This window comes from Macaca thibetana, chromosome 17, assembly GCF_024542745.1.
Source record: "Macaca thibetana thibetana isolate TM-01 chromosome 17, ASM2454274v1, whole genome shotgun sequence".
Classification (NCBI taxonomy): Eukaryota; Metazoa; Chordata; class Mammalia; order Primates; family Cercopithecidae; genus Macaca; species Macaca thibetana.
Window position 1 is genome coordinate 24,107,566 of NC_065594.1, and position 16,036 is coordinate 24,123,601.

A 16,036-nucleotide genomic window follows, 5' to 3' on the forward strand; every position below is an offset into this window, starting at 1 on the left:
GTTAGCATTTTATAAGGCAACTAGTGCTTGTCCCCTGATAAACGACTGCAGGAAAATCAACATCCATAGGTACAGATGGGAAACAGTCTTTCATCTCATTTGGAGGTGTGTTTGTAGGTCTTGGTATTTATCATTCGGATGTAAGCCTCATCAGTAAAATATCCTCAGCTTGTTTCTAAGTTTGGACTGATTTTTAACAATGTATATGTATTACCACGTAGACAATATTTTTAGGTTGTCAGAAGACTTGTTTTTGAGCTTAAAGAGTTGGGGTCTAATTTGGATCCCTTTCATCTACTGTAAATTGGCCTTGTTTATGTAGCTTCTTCCTCTGTGCTCCTTGTTGAGACACTTACTATGCATTAATTCTTACTACATCCCTGGAACGTTGAGTAAGAGAAGCATCTTTATTTGACAGGTTGAGAAACAGGTTGAGTATTCATAAGATAAACATTTCTACAACACCTGTCTGGTTTCTATTTAATACTTGATTTTTGGTATAATTATTGATCTTTCATGAGAAAAAATAAAGTAAGTACTAGAAGAGCATATACGCTCTGTTGCCTCATTTCCTGCCCCTGGAAAAATAACCTCTTCTCTAAGTATTTGACCTGAGGGAATGTAATACTCTTCTAAGGGTTAGGAGTAGAGGCTCATATGAAAACATTTGGCTTAGATTATTTTCTACCAAGCTTCAAAAACTGTTGATACTTTTTTATTGTTCTAGAATTCCATTGTACTAAATGTTGCTTGAAACAAACCCTTAAGTAGTACTTGGGATGGTAATGGTTATAGTAGAAAGCACAGAACTTTGTGTCAAGGCAGCTGAGCCCTAGATCCTGCAACTGCGTCTGCCACCTTCTGATTGAAGTTAAGGTTATCATGAGACAAAACAAGATCTTATGTGTATCTGTAAAGTGCTTGCTGCAGAAATGTTATTTGGTAGTACAGTTTGACAAATTTGAGGTGAAGATTTTGCTTTAGCGAAAAGTCAAAATTAAGGCATTTTAAAGGAAGTATAATTCCAGGTTTGTAGCTAAGCTTAAAAGTTTTTTTGTTTTGTTTTGTTTTGTTTTGTTTTCTGATGGGACCAGTTTATGCTAAAAACTCAGACTTCTATGTAGAAAATATTCATTTTCTTTCAAGCAATTTGATTATTACGAGTTTATTCTTAATATTCCCTCTGGAGTGTTGTTAATTTCCTCAGTAACACTGTAAACTTAAATTTTGTTCTTGATCTAGCACATGTAATCAAGTTTGATCTGTAAGTTTAATTCCTGCTCTCAAGGAGGTATAACCTAAAGGGAAATTAAGATAGAAAAATAGGTAAACATTAAACTGTATACAGCAATGCCATTGTGAGATGATGGGTCTTTGTTCATTGTGTAGGAATTTTTAAAAAGATGGGGCTCCCAATGCTCCCCTTGACTAGCCTTAAAAAAAAATGAGGCTAATTGGGGAAAACTTTTGAAGCAAATGCTCTTGGAGGTTTGACTTAAAGATAAGTAAACTATCTGGATAGTAAATAGGGATGAATATACTAGTTTATATTTGTTTTTAACATAAAAATACTTGTACAAAGCCTAAATATATGTTATGAAATTGGTTAAATTCTGGAGCATTCAGTGCAACAGTAGGCAGCCATTACTATTAAAACAAAACCGTTGGATGTGGGAAAATGACCAGAATATAGATTTAAGTGGGGAAAAAAGTTCACAGAGCACTGTTCCCAGATTTGTAAATGTATACACATTAGTATATTTATATTTTTACAACGGAAAATATTTTGGATAACATACACTAAAGTGTGAATGTATTTTTCTTTTAGCAGTGTCTAGTATCTATAATATATGAGATTCATTTTTTAAAGTGCATCTCAAAAAATAAAGGTATGGCGAGGGATGGAGTGAGAGGAGGAAAGAGGTGATTTTATATAGGTAGGCAGTATGAGCAAAGGCCTAGAGTGGTCCAGGAGGAGAAATAGAAACTAGAAACAAAGGGGAGGCTGAAGAGATCCAAGTCAACATTATACCCTGTGTCTGCCCATCCTCTGCCTACATGTGTGTATGGCCTTTTGTGTGAGAAATGTAGAGCTGGTGCTCAGGGTTTTCTAATGAGACCTTCCTGTGAGGCCAAAGCCATGGACTGCACCTTGGCACATGACTGTCCATTCTAAAACATGTTTTACGCAGTTTCTCTCTCACCCTCCCCAGCTACCCCATAGCTCCACCACAGCTTACTATCTTAGAAACAGTCTTGTTCAAGCTTCTCTATACTGCTGCTAAGGAATGAAAAGAGATGACTAGAAGATGGTCATTCAGGTCTATCTTGAGCACTGATTGGTCAGTCATATATGATTTTTGATGGTATTTGAAAATCTTATTTGTTTGTTTTAATGACATTCTCTCTGTGATATAAGAAAAATGATCCTCCAGATGTAAAGGAGATTTTATCCAGCTAGGGTGACATTTTTCTAATTACTTACAAAAATAATTTAATACTGACAAAACAGTCTCCTTAAAAGACACCTGTTTTGTGTTGACATTTCTCTAGGGCTTCATTTTTGTCTTCCTAGCAGGAAGTATTTCAGATAGAATGCCTCAGGACTTAGGTATGATTTTTGGCAAGATAACCATGTGCCTTGAAATCACAAAAGAAGTTTTGCTAAAAATGTTGATTACCTATAAAGGATTATGAGATGATGCGTTTTTGTTGGGGCTGCACATTTGATTATCATGGTGTTTTAATAGGTTTAAATGGTGTTGTGTATCCCTTGAGAGCAGTACCAGTTTAATTTGTCATTGATGAAATGAAACTTTTTTTCTTCTTGTCTCCTCTATTAGGTTTCAGCGTTAAAAACAATGGCCAGTCAAGGAGGCCCCAAGTATACTCTCTCACAGCAGCCTTGGGCACAACCAGGTATTCTCATTTGACCGTTTTGGATTTCTTTTTTAGGATGTTATTAATCTGCATTTATATAGTCCTTACTGTGACAGCTTGGAGTTGGTTTCCTATTCACTCTGGGGTGCTGCAATCTGAGTTAATGCAGGATTGAGTTTGGAGCTGACAGGTCTTCACTGGCTAGCACTACTTGCATTTCAACAAGCATATCAAGGAAGGAAGAATTTTTGTTTTGAAAAATCATCCAGTTAAAACTAAAATATGGCTAAGATGGAAACCCTTTGAGTCTGTTGATTGCTGTACACCCACCATTCATTGTGTTCAAGCTTTGATGAAAACACTGTGGTTGATAGGAAGAAATTATGGCGAGTGCACCTACTTTCAAGTGTATGAAGAAATGCTGGGCCACTATTTTCTTCCACATTTTGTCCAGGTTATCCTCTGTTGACATTTTAGAGTATTGGGAAAAAAAATTATAAAAATTGAGGTGTCACTTGGGAGTTGGCAGGCAATATTATTGTCTGATTGGCAGATGTATTTGAGATCTTCCCAGTCTTACTCTTTCTTAAATGTAAATTTTTTTGTGCTGGAGGGTTTTTGTTTTTTTTTGTTTTTTTTGGTCTTTAGCGTTAGACATTTAAAATCACGACTAACGTTATTTTTGGTACATCTTGCGGCATTTTAAGTTGCCATTAAACCGAAATAAATCATTTCGTTAAATTGATATTTCTGGCCATTCCCTGGCCAATATTGTGATAGAGAGCCTTTGAAACTAAAACGGGCAAAATGGAGAAAGAATGAGTGTTTTAATTACGGGTAAGCTGTGTCCAAATTGGAGGGCAGCTTTCCACTCAGTGAGAGAGATCCAAAAAATGATTCTGGCTTTGCATCCATGAAAAATTGGCTGTGCACAGGCTCCTAATCTGGAATCAACTTTTTAATATGATTGGTTTTCCATATTGAAAGAGCATTATATCTGTTAAGTATTCATTTTCTTTGGGAAGAATGATTGAAGCTATTCAAAGCCTCCAAAATTGTATTTATTATTTTTTTGAGATGGAGTCTTGCTCTGTTGCCCAGGCTGGAATGCAGTGGTGTGATCTCGGCTCACTGCAACCCCGGACTCCTGGATTTAGCCAATTCTCCTGCATCAATCTCCCAAGTAGCTGGGATTACAGGTGCCCACCACCATGCCCAGTTAATTTTTGTATTAAAACAGGTGTGTGCCACTGCACCCAGCTCAAAGAAAACTTTTTTTTTTTTTTTTAAGACAAAGTCTCACTCTGTCGCCCAGACTGGAGTGCAGTGGCATGATCTCAGCTCACCGCAACCTCCGCCTCCCAGGTTCAAGTGATTCTCCTGCCTCAGCTTCCTGAGTAGCTGGGACTACGGGCATACATCACTGTGCTCAGCTAGTGTTTGTATTTTTAGTAGAGACGGGGTTTCACCATGTTGGCCAGGCTGGTCTTGAATTCCTGACCTCAGGTGATCCGCCCACCTCGACCTCCCAAAGTGCTGGGATTACAGTCCTGAGCCACTGCGCCTAGCCTCAAAATTTTTAATTATGAATGCCTTAGGTTAACTTGAAGTTGAACTGAGAAATTAGAAGAGTAGCTCTGTATCGCTTAGGAAGATTTGTAAATGTAGAGAATGTCAGTTGTCTTTGAAAGGAAGATAAGATTTTATTTCAAAGGTTCCTCATGTGAACTTTGATGATGTCAATATAGGTTTGAGTTGATTTGTTTTATTGCACATAAACTTTGTGACATGCTTTAGGTGTTTCATTTACCGTGATGCAGACAAGGAACGTTCTCTTGTCTTTGTTATTTTAAACGTTCGTGTTGTGTGTGGAATAGAAATCTTTGTCGTCTTACTACAAAAGCACACCTAATACAGTAGTGCATTCTGTCTGCAGACAGAAAATCAGGTTCTTTTACTGACAATACTGGAAATTCTAATCATAGTCTGGCATAGTATTAACCGCCTCTTCTGATTCCTCACAGTCAAGAGGCAGATTTTTCAGTTCACAACTTAGCCTACCTCTTGAAGGAATTCTGATGATTTGGGGATTAATTGGAGCCTTTGACTTAAGGTTCCAGTTGTTTTTATAGGGCTTAGTTAGAAATAGGAGCTGATTTTTATTTGGAACATTTATGTCAATGAAACTCTTGGGTATGATAAATCTTTCTTAAGATAGGTAGAAACCACTACAGCTAAGCCCAGTCTCTTGATGCATAATTAATGTATTGCTCTTTCCCCTTTGGAAAGATCCTTTCTCTCAAAATAGGGGCTGTCATTTTCTCAAGTGGAACCCTAATAGGATTCAAAGTGTTAGATGTATTGTGCTCTTAAGCATTACTAGAGTTTAGAATTGTCATAGTAAAGCAGGAGTAGATAAAAGGAAACTAACAGGAGTAGACAAAAGGACTGATTGAAGTAGGACTTGCTACTTTGTCATTTAACCCATTTCCTTCTTTCTTAGTGAGGAGATCTTAGTGAATATAGCAATAACAGTTCAGTTTATCTTGTAGTCGTATCTTCTATCCCATTTAGTCATAGCAGAGGTATGGAGTTGGATTTTATGAATCTGTAGTACTTGAAGCCCACACTCGAATGCCAAAGAGAGATTTATGGCCCCTTGGAGTAGGAGCATTGAGGACAATCTAGGAACTGTCTTGGACCCCTCTGCCCTAAAAACTGAGGGTTACTGGTTCATTCAGACTTGGTCAAGTTCTCAGGGATCATTTCATGATCAAACAAACTCACAGGAGAGTGAGTTATAAATTAGGATGCCCATTTGTTAATTTACTCTGACAAAGAAACCTTTTTTAGGAATTAGAGGACACTTTAGTCACCAGCCTGCACACCCACTTTCTGCTTTTCAAGGGCTCTGAAGACCGATTTAGTGATCCCTGAGGTGTGTTAGTAATGACAGAAGCAGAGCCCGTGGAAGTAAGGGTCTTGAAGGAGCTTTCATCTATTAATGAAAAATAAGCAGTTCCTGAATTATTTATTCTTTCTTCTTGAGAGTGTCAGAGACATTTGAACCAGAGCAACTCCATCTCCAGAGACAGCTAGGAAAAATGGGGGTGGGACTTGCTGTGCTGCATTCCAAGGAGGTTGGGTATTCCTAGCCTCTAGATGTTTACATTTAAGGAAGCAGATTAATAACATTTACTAAACACACCCAGACCCAGGAATGTCCTGATACCCTGATATCTTGAGAACAAAAGCATTCCTAATTTTGCTTTAAAGATAATAATATTGATTTCTTACAAAATATAGTAATTAAGAAAAATTAACCCTTTATCACAAACCTTTGTAGCAGAGTACATATCCCTGTGTTTTTTGTTATCCTATATATAAGCAAGCATTGCATCTCGGGTGGGCACATTACTTCTCTTACTTTTGGGAACACCCTATTCTGTCTATGGAGTAGCTACTCTTTCCCCATTTTACTTTCTTAACAAACTTGCTTTTGGTTTATACTGTGGACTTGCCCGAATTCTTTCTCGGATAAGATTCAAGAACCCTGTCCTGGGGTCTGGAGCAGGACCCCTTTCCAGTTGCAAGAGCATTGGTACTTTCTTACCCTGCTTTACTGCAACCCTCCTCAATTAAAAAAAATTTTTTACATGGCATATTATTTGAACTATGAAAAGCTATAAAATGAAAAGTAATTATATTTTCTACCATCAAACTAGTCCTTCTCTCAGAGGCAACTACTATTAAAGTTTCTTTCCCAAAATTGTTTATGTATATACCAGCATATGTGGACTTTAAAAATATTACTCAAATGGGATTGTATCATACCGCTTCCTTTTTCATTTCTTATATATCTTAGAGGCCTTTCTGTATAGCATGTCCAACTTGATCTATTCTATTTATTGGATGCATTGAATACATCACTATAGCATGATTTCTTTTGTAATTCTTATAATGGAAACCTAAATTATTTGCAGTTTGTGTGTTTCCGACATCTCTGTATACTCATAACTTGGTATTTTTTGACTATATCCACGAGTAAATTTCTAGCAGTGGAAATGCTAAAGGAAAAAGTATCTGCATTTTCAGTTTTGCTAGATACTGTCTAATATTTTTCCAAAGAGGTTGAACCATCTTATACTTCCATCAGCAGTACACAAAGATGCCTGTTTCTCCATACCCTCGTCAAACATGGATATCACAATCTTAGTAATTTTTGCCAATCATCTGTAAGCTTTAATTTACATTTATTTAATTATGAGTGAGGTTGAGCATCTTTGAAATTGTTAATTGTCTTTTTTCTTTGTAGTTTTCTAGATAACTTCTTTTAAATACTTCATACAGATTACTACTCTCCTTTTTTATGTAACTCCTTCAGATAAAGATAAGATCTCCTCCTTTCTAAGAATAATATTCAGCAAATCTTCCAGAAGTTCCATGCTCTGTTAAAGGAAGAGTTCAGCCCTGAAGACATCCAGATCGTTGCCTGTCCATCTATGGAACAGGGTTTCATAGTTATTTTTGTTATAACTTTTTGGGATTCTGTTCCCTTTCTGATAATACAGTATAAGAATATAACAAATAGATATTTAATTCCCCTTAAATATACGTGGATATTTTCTGAATAATCTAAGCATCTCTTACTGTGAGTCATTTCTGCAAATGAACAAACTCATTCATTATGAAGTAATTCTTACTAGTGTCTCTCTGAAAATGACTTTTTTTTTTTTAAACCTTAATCTCTTACCTCCAAATTCCAAAGGTACATATTACAGCTCTTATGAATGTCCTGAAGCATGCTAGGGGAGTTATTTTGCTGCCTTAGCCCTTGGGATTAGAATTTTGTATAGTAGATATTTAATGAATGTTTATAGGGCTTATGATTAAACTTGGTAAATAAGCTATAAAAATGAAAGAAATTCTTTGGGGAAATAAAGAGTCTTTTCTTCTGCTATTTTTTTCTCCCTTTATTCCCCTTTGAATTAAAATGGAAATATTTCTTTTCTTTTTCGTTGTGACACTAATGAGGTTAATTTATTTCCAGCAAAGGTCAGTGACCTTGCGGCAACTGCGTATAAGACACTAAAAACAAAGCTGCCTGTGACGTTGAGAAGTATGTCCTTGTACCTATGCAATAAAGATACTGAGTTCATCTTGTTTAAACCTGTGAGGGTGAGTATCAGATAACTCATTTGAATGCTGGCAGGTGACTTCAAGTATTCTTTGCCTCATTTACCATTTTCCTTTTCCTGTAGAAATTTAGAAATGTTGGTATACTATTCTAGTGAAGTTGAAAAATCACTATGATTCATGAAAGGCTTACAAAGTCTGCCTCTGTCTTGATTATCTTTTTTTCCCACTGTCACTTTGTCTTAAGTTTTTAATGTTACTATTGAAAGTAGAAAATAGTAAATAAACCAAAAAACTCAGACCCTTACATTGCATGTGGCCCAACTCTCAAGAGACCAGCACTTCAGGAATTATGCCCCATTTTACTGGTGAGTAGTAGAAATAAATGGCTTGCAGTGGCAACCAAGGGATTAAATGGCAGAGCAAATTTAGGGCTCATAACTTCCAGTTCTGTGTTGAGCTCTTGTCCTTACCCAAGGCATTGGTTGACTTTTAAAGTATATTTTATGTGTCTAGGAACTTTATTATCTTTTGTGTAAGAAATTGCTGCAGAAGACTCTTAAAATTATTCTCAGGGGGGCAAGGCTTGCTAGAGTTTAGTCTTCCTGGGAAGCATTATCTGATAAGTCTTCATCAGGTTATGCCAGCATTGAAATATTAAGAACAAATTATGCATCTTTGGTAATATCATGAAAGATACATTGCTTCCACTTGCTTTGGCAAATATCATTACGACTTAACATTCATGGTGCTTCATGTTTAAGACAACTCACTTGATAAGATCTCCTTTCCTCCTTTCTCAGAATAATATTCAGCAAGTCTTCCAGAAGTTCCATGCTCTGTTAAAGGAAGAGTTCAGCCCTGAAGACATCCAGATCATTGCCTGTCCATCTATGGAACAGGTAATCAGTAGACTGAAGATCCTTATTACTTTTAAGCCCTCTTGGTTATTTCACTTGAGTAGATAATGTCTTTGAGCAAACATATTTTTAGTATTAATTTTAAAAATAGTACCTTCTTTTATTCTGATGAGTAAGAATTTAGACTTTGAATTTTCTCTCCAACTTTTGGGGAATGGTTTTGGAATTTTCAGTTAATTTCAGGATTAAAATTCCGTTTAATCCTTTCTGATATGAATATTGCTGTGTTTAAGAGAATGACCTGTTTGTAAAAGACTCAAATAGTGGCATTTAGCTTGCTGAATAATTTTGTTTGAAATATGCATAATAAGAGAAATACAATTTCTTTTTTTTTTAATTTTTGATTTTTCTGTAGGTTATTGAGGTACAGGTGGTATTTCGTTACACGAGTAAGTTCTTTAGTGATGATTTGTGAGATTTTGGTGCACCCATCACCGAGCAGTATACACTGCACCCTATTTGTAGTTTTTTAATAACTTCCAGATTAAAAAAATGGAAGTTATTGAGTACCCAGTATGTATTAGGAGTAGCTTGGCACTGTGGGGGATATTTTATTTATGGTCTTAAGTTTAGGATAGTTTAGAAATTTAGTGTATAGTAAGGACTAGGGAATTTGCGGAGACTGATAAGGCTGACAAGAGCCTGACTAGGGTGGGTAGAAACTAGGGGGAGAGGACTAGGCAATGGTGAGTGTAGATATATCTTGTGTTTTTTTGTTTTTGTTTTTGTTTTTTTTAAATGGAGTCTCACTTTGTTGCTCAGGCTGGAGTTCAGTGGTGTGATCTTGGCTCACTGCAACCTCTGCCTCCTAGGTTCATGCAATTCTCGTGCCTCAGCCTCCTAAATAGCTGGGACTACAGGTGCCTGCCACCATGCCCAGCTAATTTTTGTGTTTGGTAGACAGAGGGTTTCACCATGTTGGCCAGGCTGTTCTTGAACTCCTGGCCTCAAGTGATCTGTCTGCCTCAGCTTCCTAAAGTGCTGGGATTACAGGCATGAGTCACCACACCTGGCCAGAATCTTTTGAGGAGTGTTACTGTAGTGGAGAAGAGAAAGATGGGGTGGTAGCTGGAGGGAGAAATGGGGTCATTTTAAAATTGAGATGTAGTTCATATACCATACAATTCATCTTTTTTTAAAGCACAGAGTTCAGTGGTTTTTAGTATATTCACAAAGTTGTGCAGTCATCACCACTATCTAATTCTAGAACATTTTCATTACTCCCCAGAGAAGCCCCTTACCCATTAGCAGATCCTGCATTTCCTGCTCTTCTCTGGATCTACTTTTTGTCTCTGTGGATTTGCTTATTCTGGATATTTCATTAAATGGAATCATACAATACATGGCCTCATATCGCTGCTTCTTTCATTCACCTAGCATGTTTTCAAGGCTCATCTGTGTTGTATCAGAGAGAGCTTCGTTTTTATGGCTGTAGATACTTCTTTACGTGGATAGATGGGTCACATTTTAAAAAGATATTTGTATCGTTCTAGATATTTGTACAGTCAAAATACTTCTTAATAGTTTATTTTAAGTAATTACTTTCTATGTGATTGTACCACTAACTCGATATATAATTGAGTTTCTTTTCAATATTTAGAATTTTTTTTTTCTATTTTAATTTTGTTTCTTAATGATGTAAAATAGTTGCATGGTTTCCAAGTCAGAATTACAGAACAAGGTACATTTGGAGAAGTCTTGTTCCTTTTCTAATCCCCTCCAGCCTTTCCCTTCCCTCCCCTATAGATAACTCTTTTTATTAGTTACTGGGTTATCCTTCCATTTTTTTTTTTTTTTTTTTTTTTGAGATGGAGTCTCGCTCTGTTGCCCAGGCTGGAGTGCAGTGGTGCGATCTCGGCTCACTGCAGCCTCCGCCTCCCGGGTTCATGCCATTCTCCTGCCTCAGCCTCATGAGTAACTGGGACTATAGGCGCTCGCCACCACGCCCAGCTAAGTTTTTGTATTTTTAGTAGAGACAAGGTTTCCCGTGTTAGCCAGGATGGTCTTGATCTTCTGACCTTGTGATCTACCCGCCCCGGCCTCCCAAAGTGCCGGGATTACAGGCGTGAGCCACGGCACCCAGCCAAATTTTTCTGCAGGATAATTATTGTGTTTTTAACAAGATAGGAGAAAAACGTGTGTTTTTATGTTCATGGGGAAGATCTACAAGGAGGGGAAAATATCTTGAGAATGTGAGGTGGAATTTCAAGAACAAGCAGGGTGGGGCCTTTGTGAGGCACATGGGGGTTCCAGTCGTGGTGACAGGAGGAGGCTGAGTGTGTGGGCGTGGATGGGGGCTGTGAATGCGGCGGGAACTCACGGATGTGCTCTTCCGAGTGCTTCACGTTTCTGAGTGAAATAAGAAGCAAGGTCATCACCGAGAATGAGGAGAGAGGCTCGGCTGAGTTGAGTGGATATAAATCCAAGAGAGACCATGCAACCTAGTTGTCTATTTTTTTTCTCCAGTTATAGTCCCTTGCATGAATGTAGATGTGGAATACTTGGATGATAAGATCCATTTTTATGGCAGAAGATGTTATTTTTGTAAGTTTAGTTTGTTATAATTTCAAATTTACAGAAAAAGTGCAAGATGAGGGTAAGGAGTGATCATATATCCTTTACCCCATTTTCATTTTGCCCCATTTGCTTCATTTTTCTCACTTTTTCCCTTCCCTGTCCCTCAAGCCCCGCTTTTAAATCATTGGAGAGAAAGTTGGGAGACCCTGTGCTCCTTTACTCCTAAATACTTCAGAGAGTATTTCCTGAGAACAAGGACATTCTTGCACTACTCCTGTATAGTTACCAAACCAGGACACTTAACGTTGATACCAGTGTCTGATTCACAGTTCATATGCGCATTTCATCAGAGTCCCCGTACCGTTCCTCCTGATCTTCTTGCTGACATGTCTGCAGTCCAGGTCCAGTCCCAGGTCATGCACTGCTGTCAGGTGTCACATCTGTTTAGCTTCTTTTAACCTGGAGCAGTTTGACGGCCTTTCTTGACCTTGACAGGCCAGTTATTCTGTAGACTGTCTCTCCATTTGGTGTTGTCTCTTTCATCATGATTAGATTCAGGCTTTGTACTTTGGTAGGGAAAGCACAGAGGTGATTCTGTCTCCCTCTTCCGACAGCACTCATTTATAAATGACATCGGGGTGATGAGCTGCATCAGCGAAGCAGCTGTACTGATAGAACGTTCACAGCCAGGTGCATTTACCTGCAAGGCTCCAAGGCCTGGGTATCAGACACCTGAGGTGCAGGCAGCCATTTCCCTCCTATCACTGCTGTGTCTGGCTCTGGTGTCCCAATCCTCCGTCACAGAGTGGGCAGGTTTCTCCTGTAGTTGGTCAGAATTGACATGTGATGTCAATTCACTTGTCATGTCTTGTCTTGTGCATTTTAAAAAGTCACTTAAGGCCGGGCGCGGTGGCTCAAGCCTGTAATCCCAGCACTTTGGGAGGCCGAGACGGGCGGATCACGAGGTCAGGAGATCGAGACCATCCTGGCTAACCTGGTGAAACCCCGTCTCTACTAAAAAATACAAAAAACTAGCCGGGCGAGGTGGTGGGCGCCTGTAGTCCCAGCTACTCAGGAGGCTGAGGCAGGAGAATAGTGTAAACCCGGGAGGTGGAGGTTGTAGTGAGCTGAGATCCGGCCACTGCACTCCAGCCTGGGCGACAGAGCGAGACTCCGTCTCAAAAAAAAAAGTCACTTAAAGGACATCTTACACATAACTCTTCCCACAACACACTGTGTAGAACAAGGCACAGTGGATTATGGAGATACGTTTCTGTCCTTGTCAGTGTTTATATATTGTTTTTGCCATTCTTCTCATTGGATTTTAAGTGATTTGATGGCCTAGATTTGGTAATGAAGTGTGACCCCTGACAGGGCCTCCCAATGCCAGTGCCTAGTGGCTGCCTCAGAAATAGACCAACATTGTGGGCCAGTTTCTACTTTACAGCCATGTTTACTGGTCTCATAAAAATCTTGGTCTTTTTCTCTCATTCTGTTTTTGAGGCTCTAAACAACTTCTTCTTCTTCTTCTTTTTTTTTTTTTTCCATTCTAATTGCTTTATTTTATTTTTCAACTTTTATTTTAGATTCAAGGGGTACATATGCAAGTTTGTTACCTGGCTATATTGCATGATGCTGAGGTTTTTCAACCCTTGTGGTTCCCCTCCCTCCTTGACTTTTCTCGAGGACGGTATTCCATAGGAGAACTAACATAGCTCTTAATTTTGCTTTTCAGCTGAGCCTTCTGCTGTCAGTTTCTAAATAAGCAGGCCAGCCGGGCTGTGCACCTAAATGGTCTGTCTGGGAGGAGCAGGCTGAGAAGTCTTGCGGTCTGCAGGACACCGAGGAATCATATGTGGGAATGTCCCCGAGAACCACACGAGCGTGCTGCTCAGTGCTGACTGCAGAATGAAATAGAAGCAAAGTGTTACGGGATCGGTGTTTTCTTTTCTGAAACATCAAAATGCCAAAGATTAATGTGTGATTGGTGATAACTGCCTCATTTAAATGGTCACAAGAAATGTGAAGAGAGAACTAGGGCAGACACTCAGTGAAATGGTTCTTTGTTAAAGATGTGCAATAAACATAGATTACAATAAGTAGTGCAAAGAACTTTACAGAAATACAGCGAATTAGAAGACCTGTAAGAGTAAGGTTTGCTAAAACGTGAAACACTGTAACACTTTTAACCACTGAGCATTCCACAGTGAAATGTTATTTCCACACTCTTATTTAATGTAATGTTTCTCCTGTCATTTTGAAGTTTAGTTTGGAGTAGATTGGTTGCTTCTGAGGATACATTCTGCCTTCCTGGGAATTTGGGGTGTCATCCTTTTCTCTGTTTGATGTGAGGTAGTTTAAAGATACAAGGACTTTGTGTGAAGCTCCAGCATCTGTGCCACTTGAATTGCTTAGGTGCAGACAGTTCTAAAGCAAGGAGCTGCAGCCTTCTCATCATAGATACATGCGGCGTCTTTAATGAGTATCTTCATGGTATGATAGTGCGTGTTTGTGAGTGCAAAGTACCAATTAAGGTGTCTTAAATTTGGCGCATAAAGGAGAGAAGGAAACCTGATGAGTAGTGTTCCTCCTGAATGAAGGTTCAGGTCACCAGCTTTCTGCACACTGCCTTTGGTTTTAGCAGTTCTTTGAAAAGCAAACACTTTCATGTCCTGTCTATTCATTGAGCTGGCTGTGCTGTGCTGTGGACCAGCCGTGTGGATCTCCAGGTCGGCTACATCTGAATACATTTTACCAGCAAACCTAAGGATGACAAACACTATCCACATCTGAAAACTACCACACCATATCAGGGATCATCAATTATGCATATCTATGAATTTTCCAACAAATTCCTATTTGCTTATTGGATTGGTTTTGCCACCGATGTGAAGGCAGCCAGCTTCTTAGTTCAAAAAGAATCCTGAGTTATTCAAACACTAGTCTAGAGGTGGACACTGTCAGGGGTTCTGGAATGGGACCAGGGGACCTTTTGGTGCAGTAGGTGCCTGTAACTCATTAAATGTACTGAGGCAGCACTTCTGCAGGGTGCAGATGGGTTACCTACCTTGATTGTTGTCATTTGTAACAGGTCACTTCCTTTTCACTCAGTTTAAATTGGTGATGGACGTTGCTTGATCGAGCTTATTACTCTCTATTTTGAGAAGGTAGAAGGTAAGAGGGCCCATATTCATTCTTTGCCATGAAATGAATGAATTAGGAAGATTGTATTTACTTATACTTAAGTGTTTTTTAAATACATGTTTAATGAAATAAACTGTAAAATATCCAGTTTTGTGTATTATATGTACATTTGATTTTTAATAGCCTTTCCAAAGAAATGAGGGCATGATTATTGTACAGTAAGTACTGTGACTGATTTAATTTGGTGTACAGAGTGGAGTGTGTTCTTATAAAAATATTTAATGACATTGGTTCTTGTGTTTTGATCTTTTATTTCTGAAACACTCAAACACCTTACAAAGTGCTGAGTAGGTAATAGTGACCCAACTTGTTTGCTAAATGATTATTTGTTTAAATCTGTACAGTTTCAAGTGTTCACTTATACAAAGAGTGTATATACTTTCAAATAATTTAAAATGCTTTATATTATTTGGCTAGAAATTGCTGTTTTTAATAAATGTGAATTTTTTAAAAATAAAGATTTTTGCTTCCTACCTTGTCCTCATGTGTCTGATATGTGTGTGGTGGATTCCTTGAGGAAAATTTCTTTAATTAAAATTTTAATTGAGATAACTTGTATCAGACTCACGTGCAGTTTTAAGAAGTAATACAGATAGATCCCATGTACCCTTTGCCCAACTTCCCCCAATGGTAACGTCTTGTAAAACTATAGCACAATATCACAATCAGGCTATTGACATTAATATACTCTATCAATCTGACTCAGATTTTGCCAGTTTTGCGCTGTATAAATTCCTTTGGCAAGAAAATTACTGTGGCAAGACATTTTTGAAGCATCTTAATGCTTCATTAGTTAAAAGACATTTTAACTTTTTCTTTGTGAAACTGACAATTTCATGAGTACTGTCAGCATAGTACTGACATACATAGTTGTATTGAAATTTAGTAGTATTGTATTCTTCCATCCATTTTCCAAAAATATTTGTATTTTTTCCTCTGGTTTAACAACACCATATCTTTAAATTTTCTTCTGCTGTTATAAGTAAGACAACTTATAACTGCCAACCACAGTTGAATGTTTGGCATATAGCTTCCAGATTTTTTTCTATCTATATTCTAAAATAACTTTTCTTACAAGATTGGGCACTTTTACACATGTTAAAGGAAATCAAGTGGGTTTTAACAGTGTATACAAACATACCCATACATATTCTTTTGCTGAACTATTTGAAAGGAAGTTGTAGTCATTGTGACACTTTACCGTTAAATTATACCCTAAATAATTCAGCATCTGTTTCCAAAGAATAGGGACATTCTCCTACATAACCCAATGCCATTATCACACCTAAAAAAGAAATTCAGTAGTATCTAATATGAAGTCCATATTTCAGCTTCCCTAATTGTTTCCCCAAAATGTTTCATAGCTTTTCTTTATCCTG

The 16,036-nt window shown here is 38.0% G+C and overlaps 1 protein-coding gene across 1 annotated transcript in view; it reads left to right on the forward strand.

The window, feature by feature from the left end:
• The window catches only part of COG3 (component of oligomeric golgi complex 3), a 73,713-nt gene extending 58,583 nt beyond the window's left edge, over positions 1–15,130 (forward strand). The window contains exons 20-23 of the mRNA XM_050766185.1: positions 2,844–2,919; positions 7,931–8,058; positions 8,820–8,918; positions 13,189–15,130. Coding sequence (XP_050622142.1) covers positions 2,844–2,919; positions 7,931–8,058; positions 8,820–8,918; positions 13,189–13,218 — 333 coding nt within the window. The 3' untranslated portion in view covers positions 13,219–15,130. The remainder of the gene's footprint in view (positions 1–2,843; positions 2,920–7,930; positions 8,059–8,819; positions 8,919–13,188) is intronic.
• The last annotated feature ends 906 nt before the right edge of the window (positions 15,131–16,036 follow it).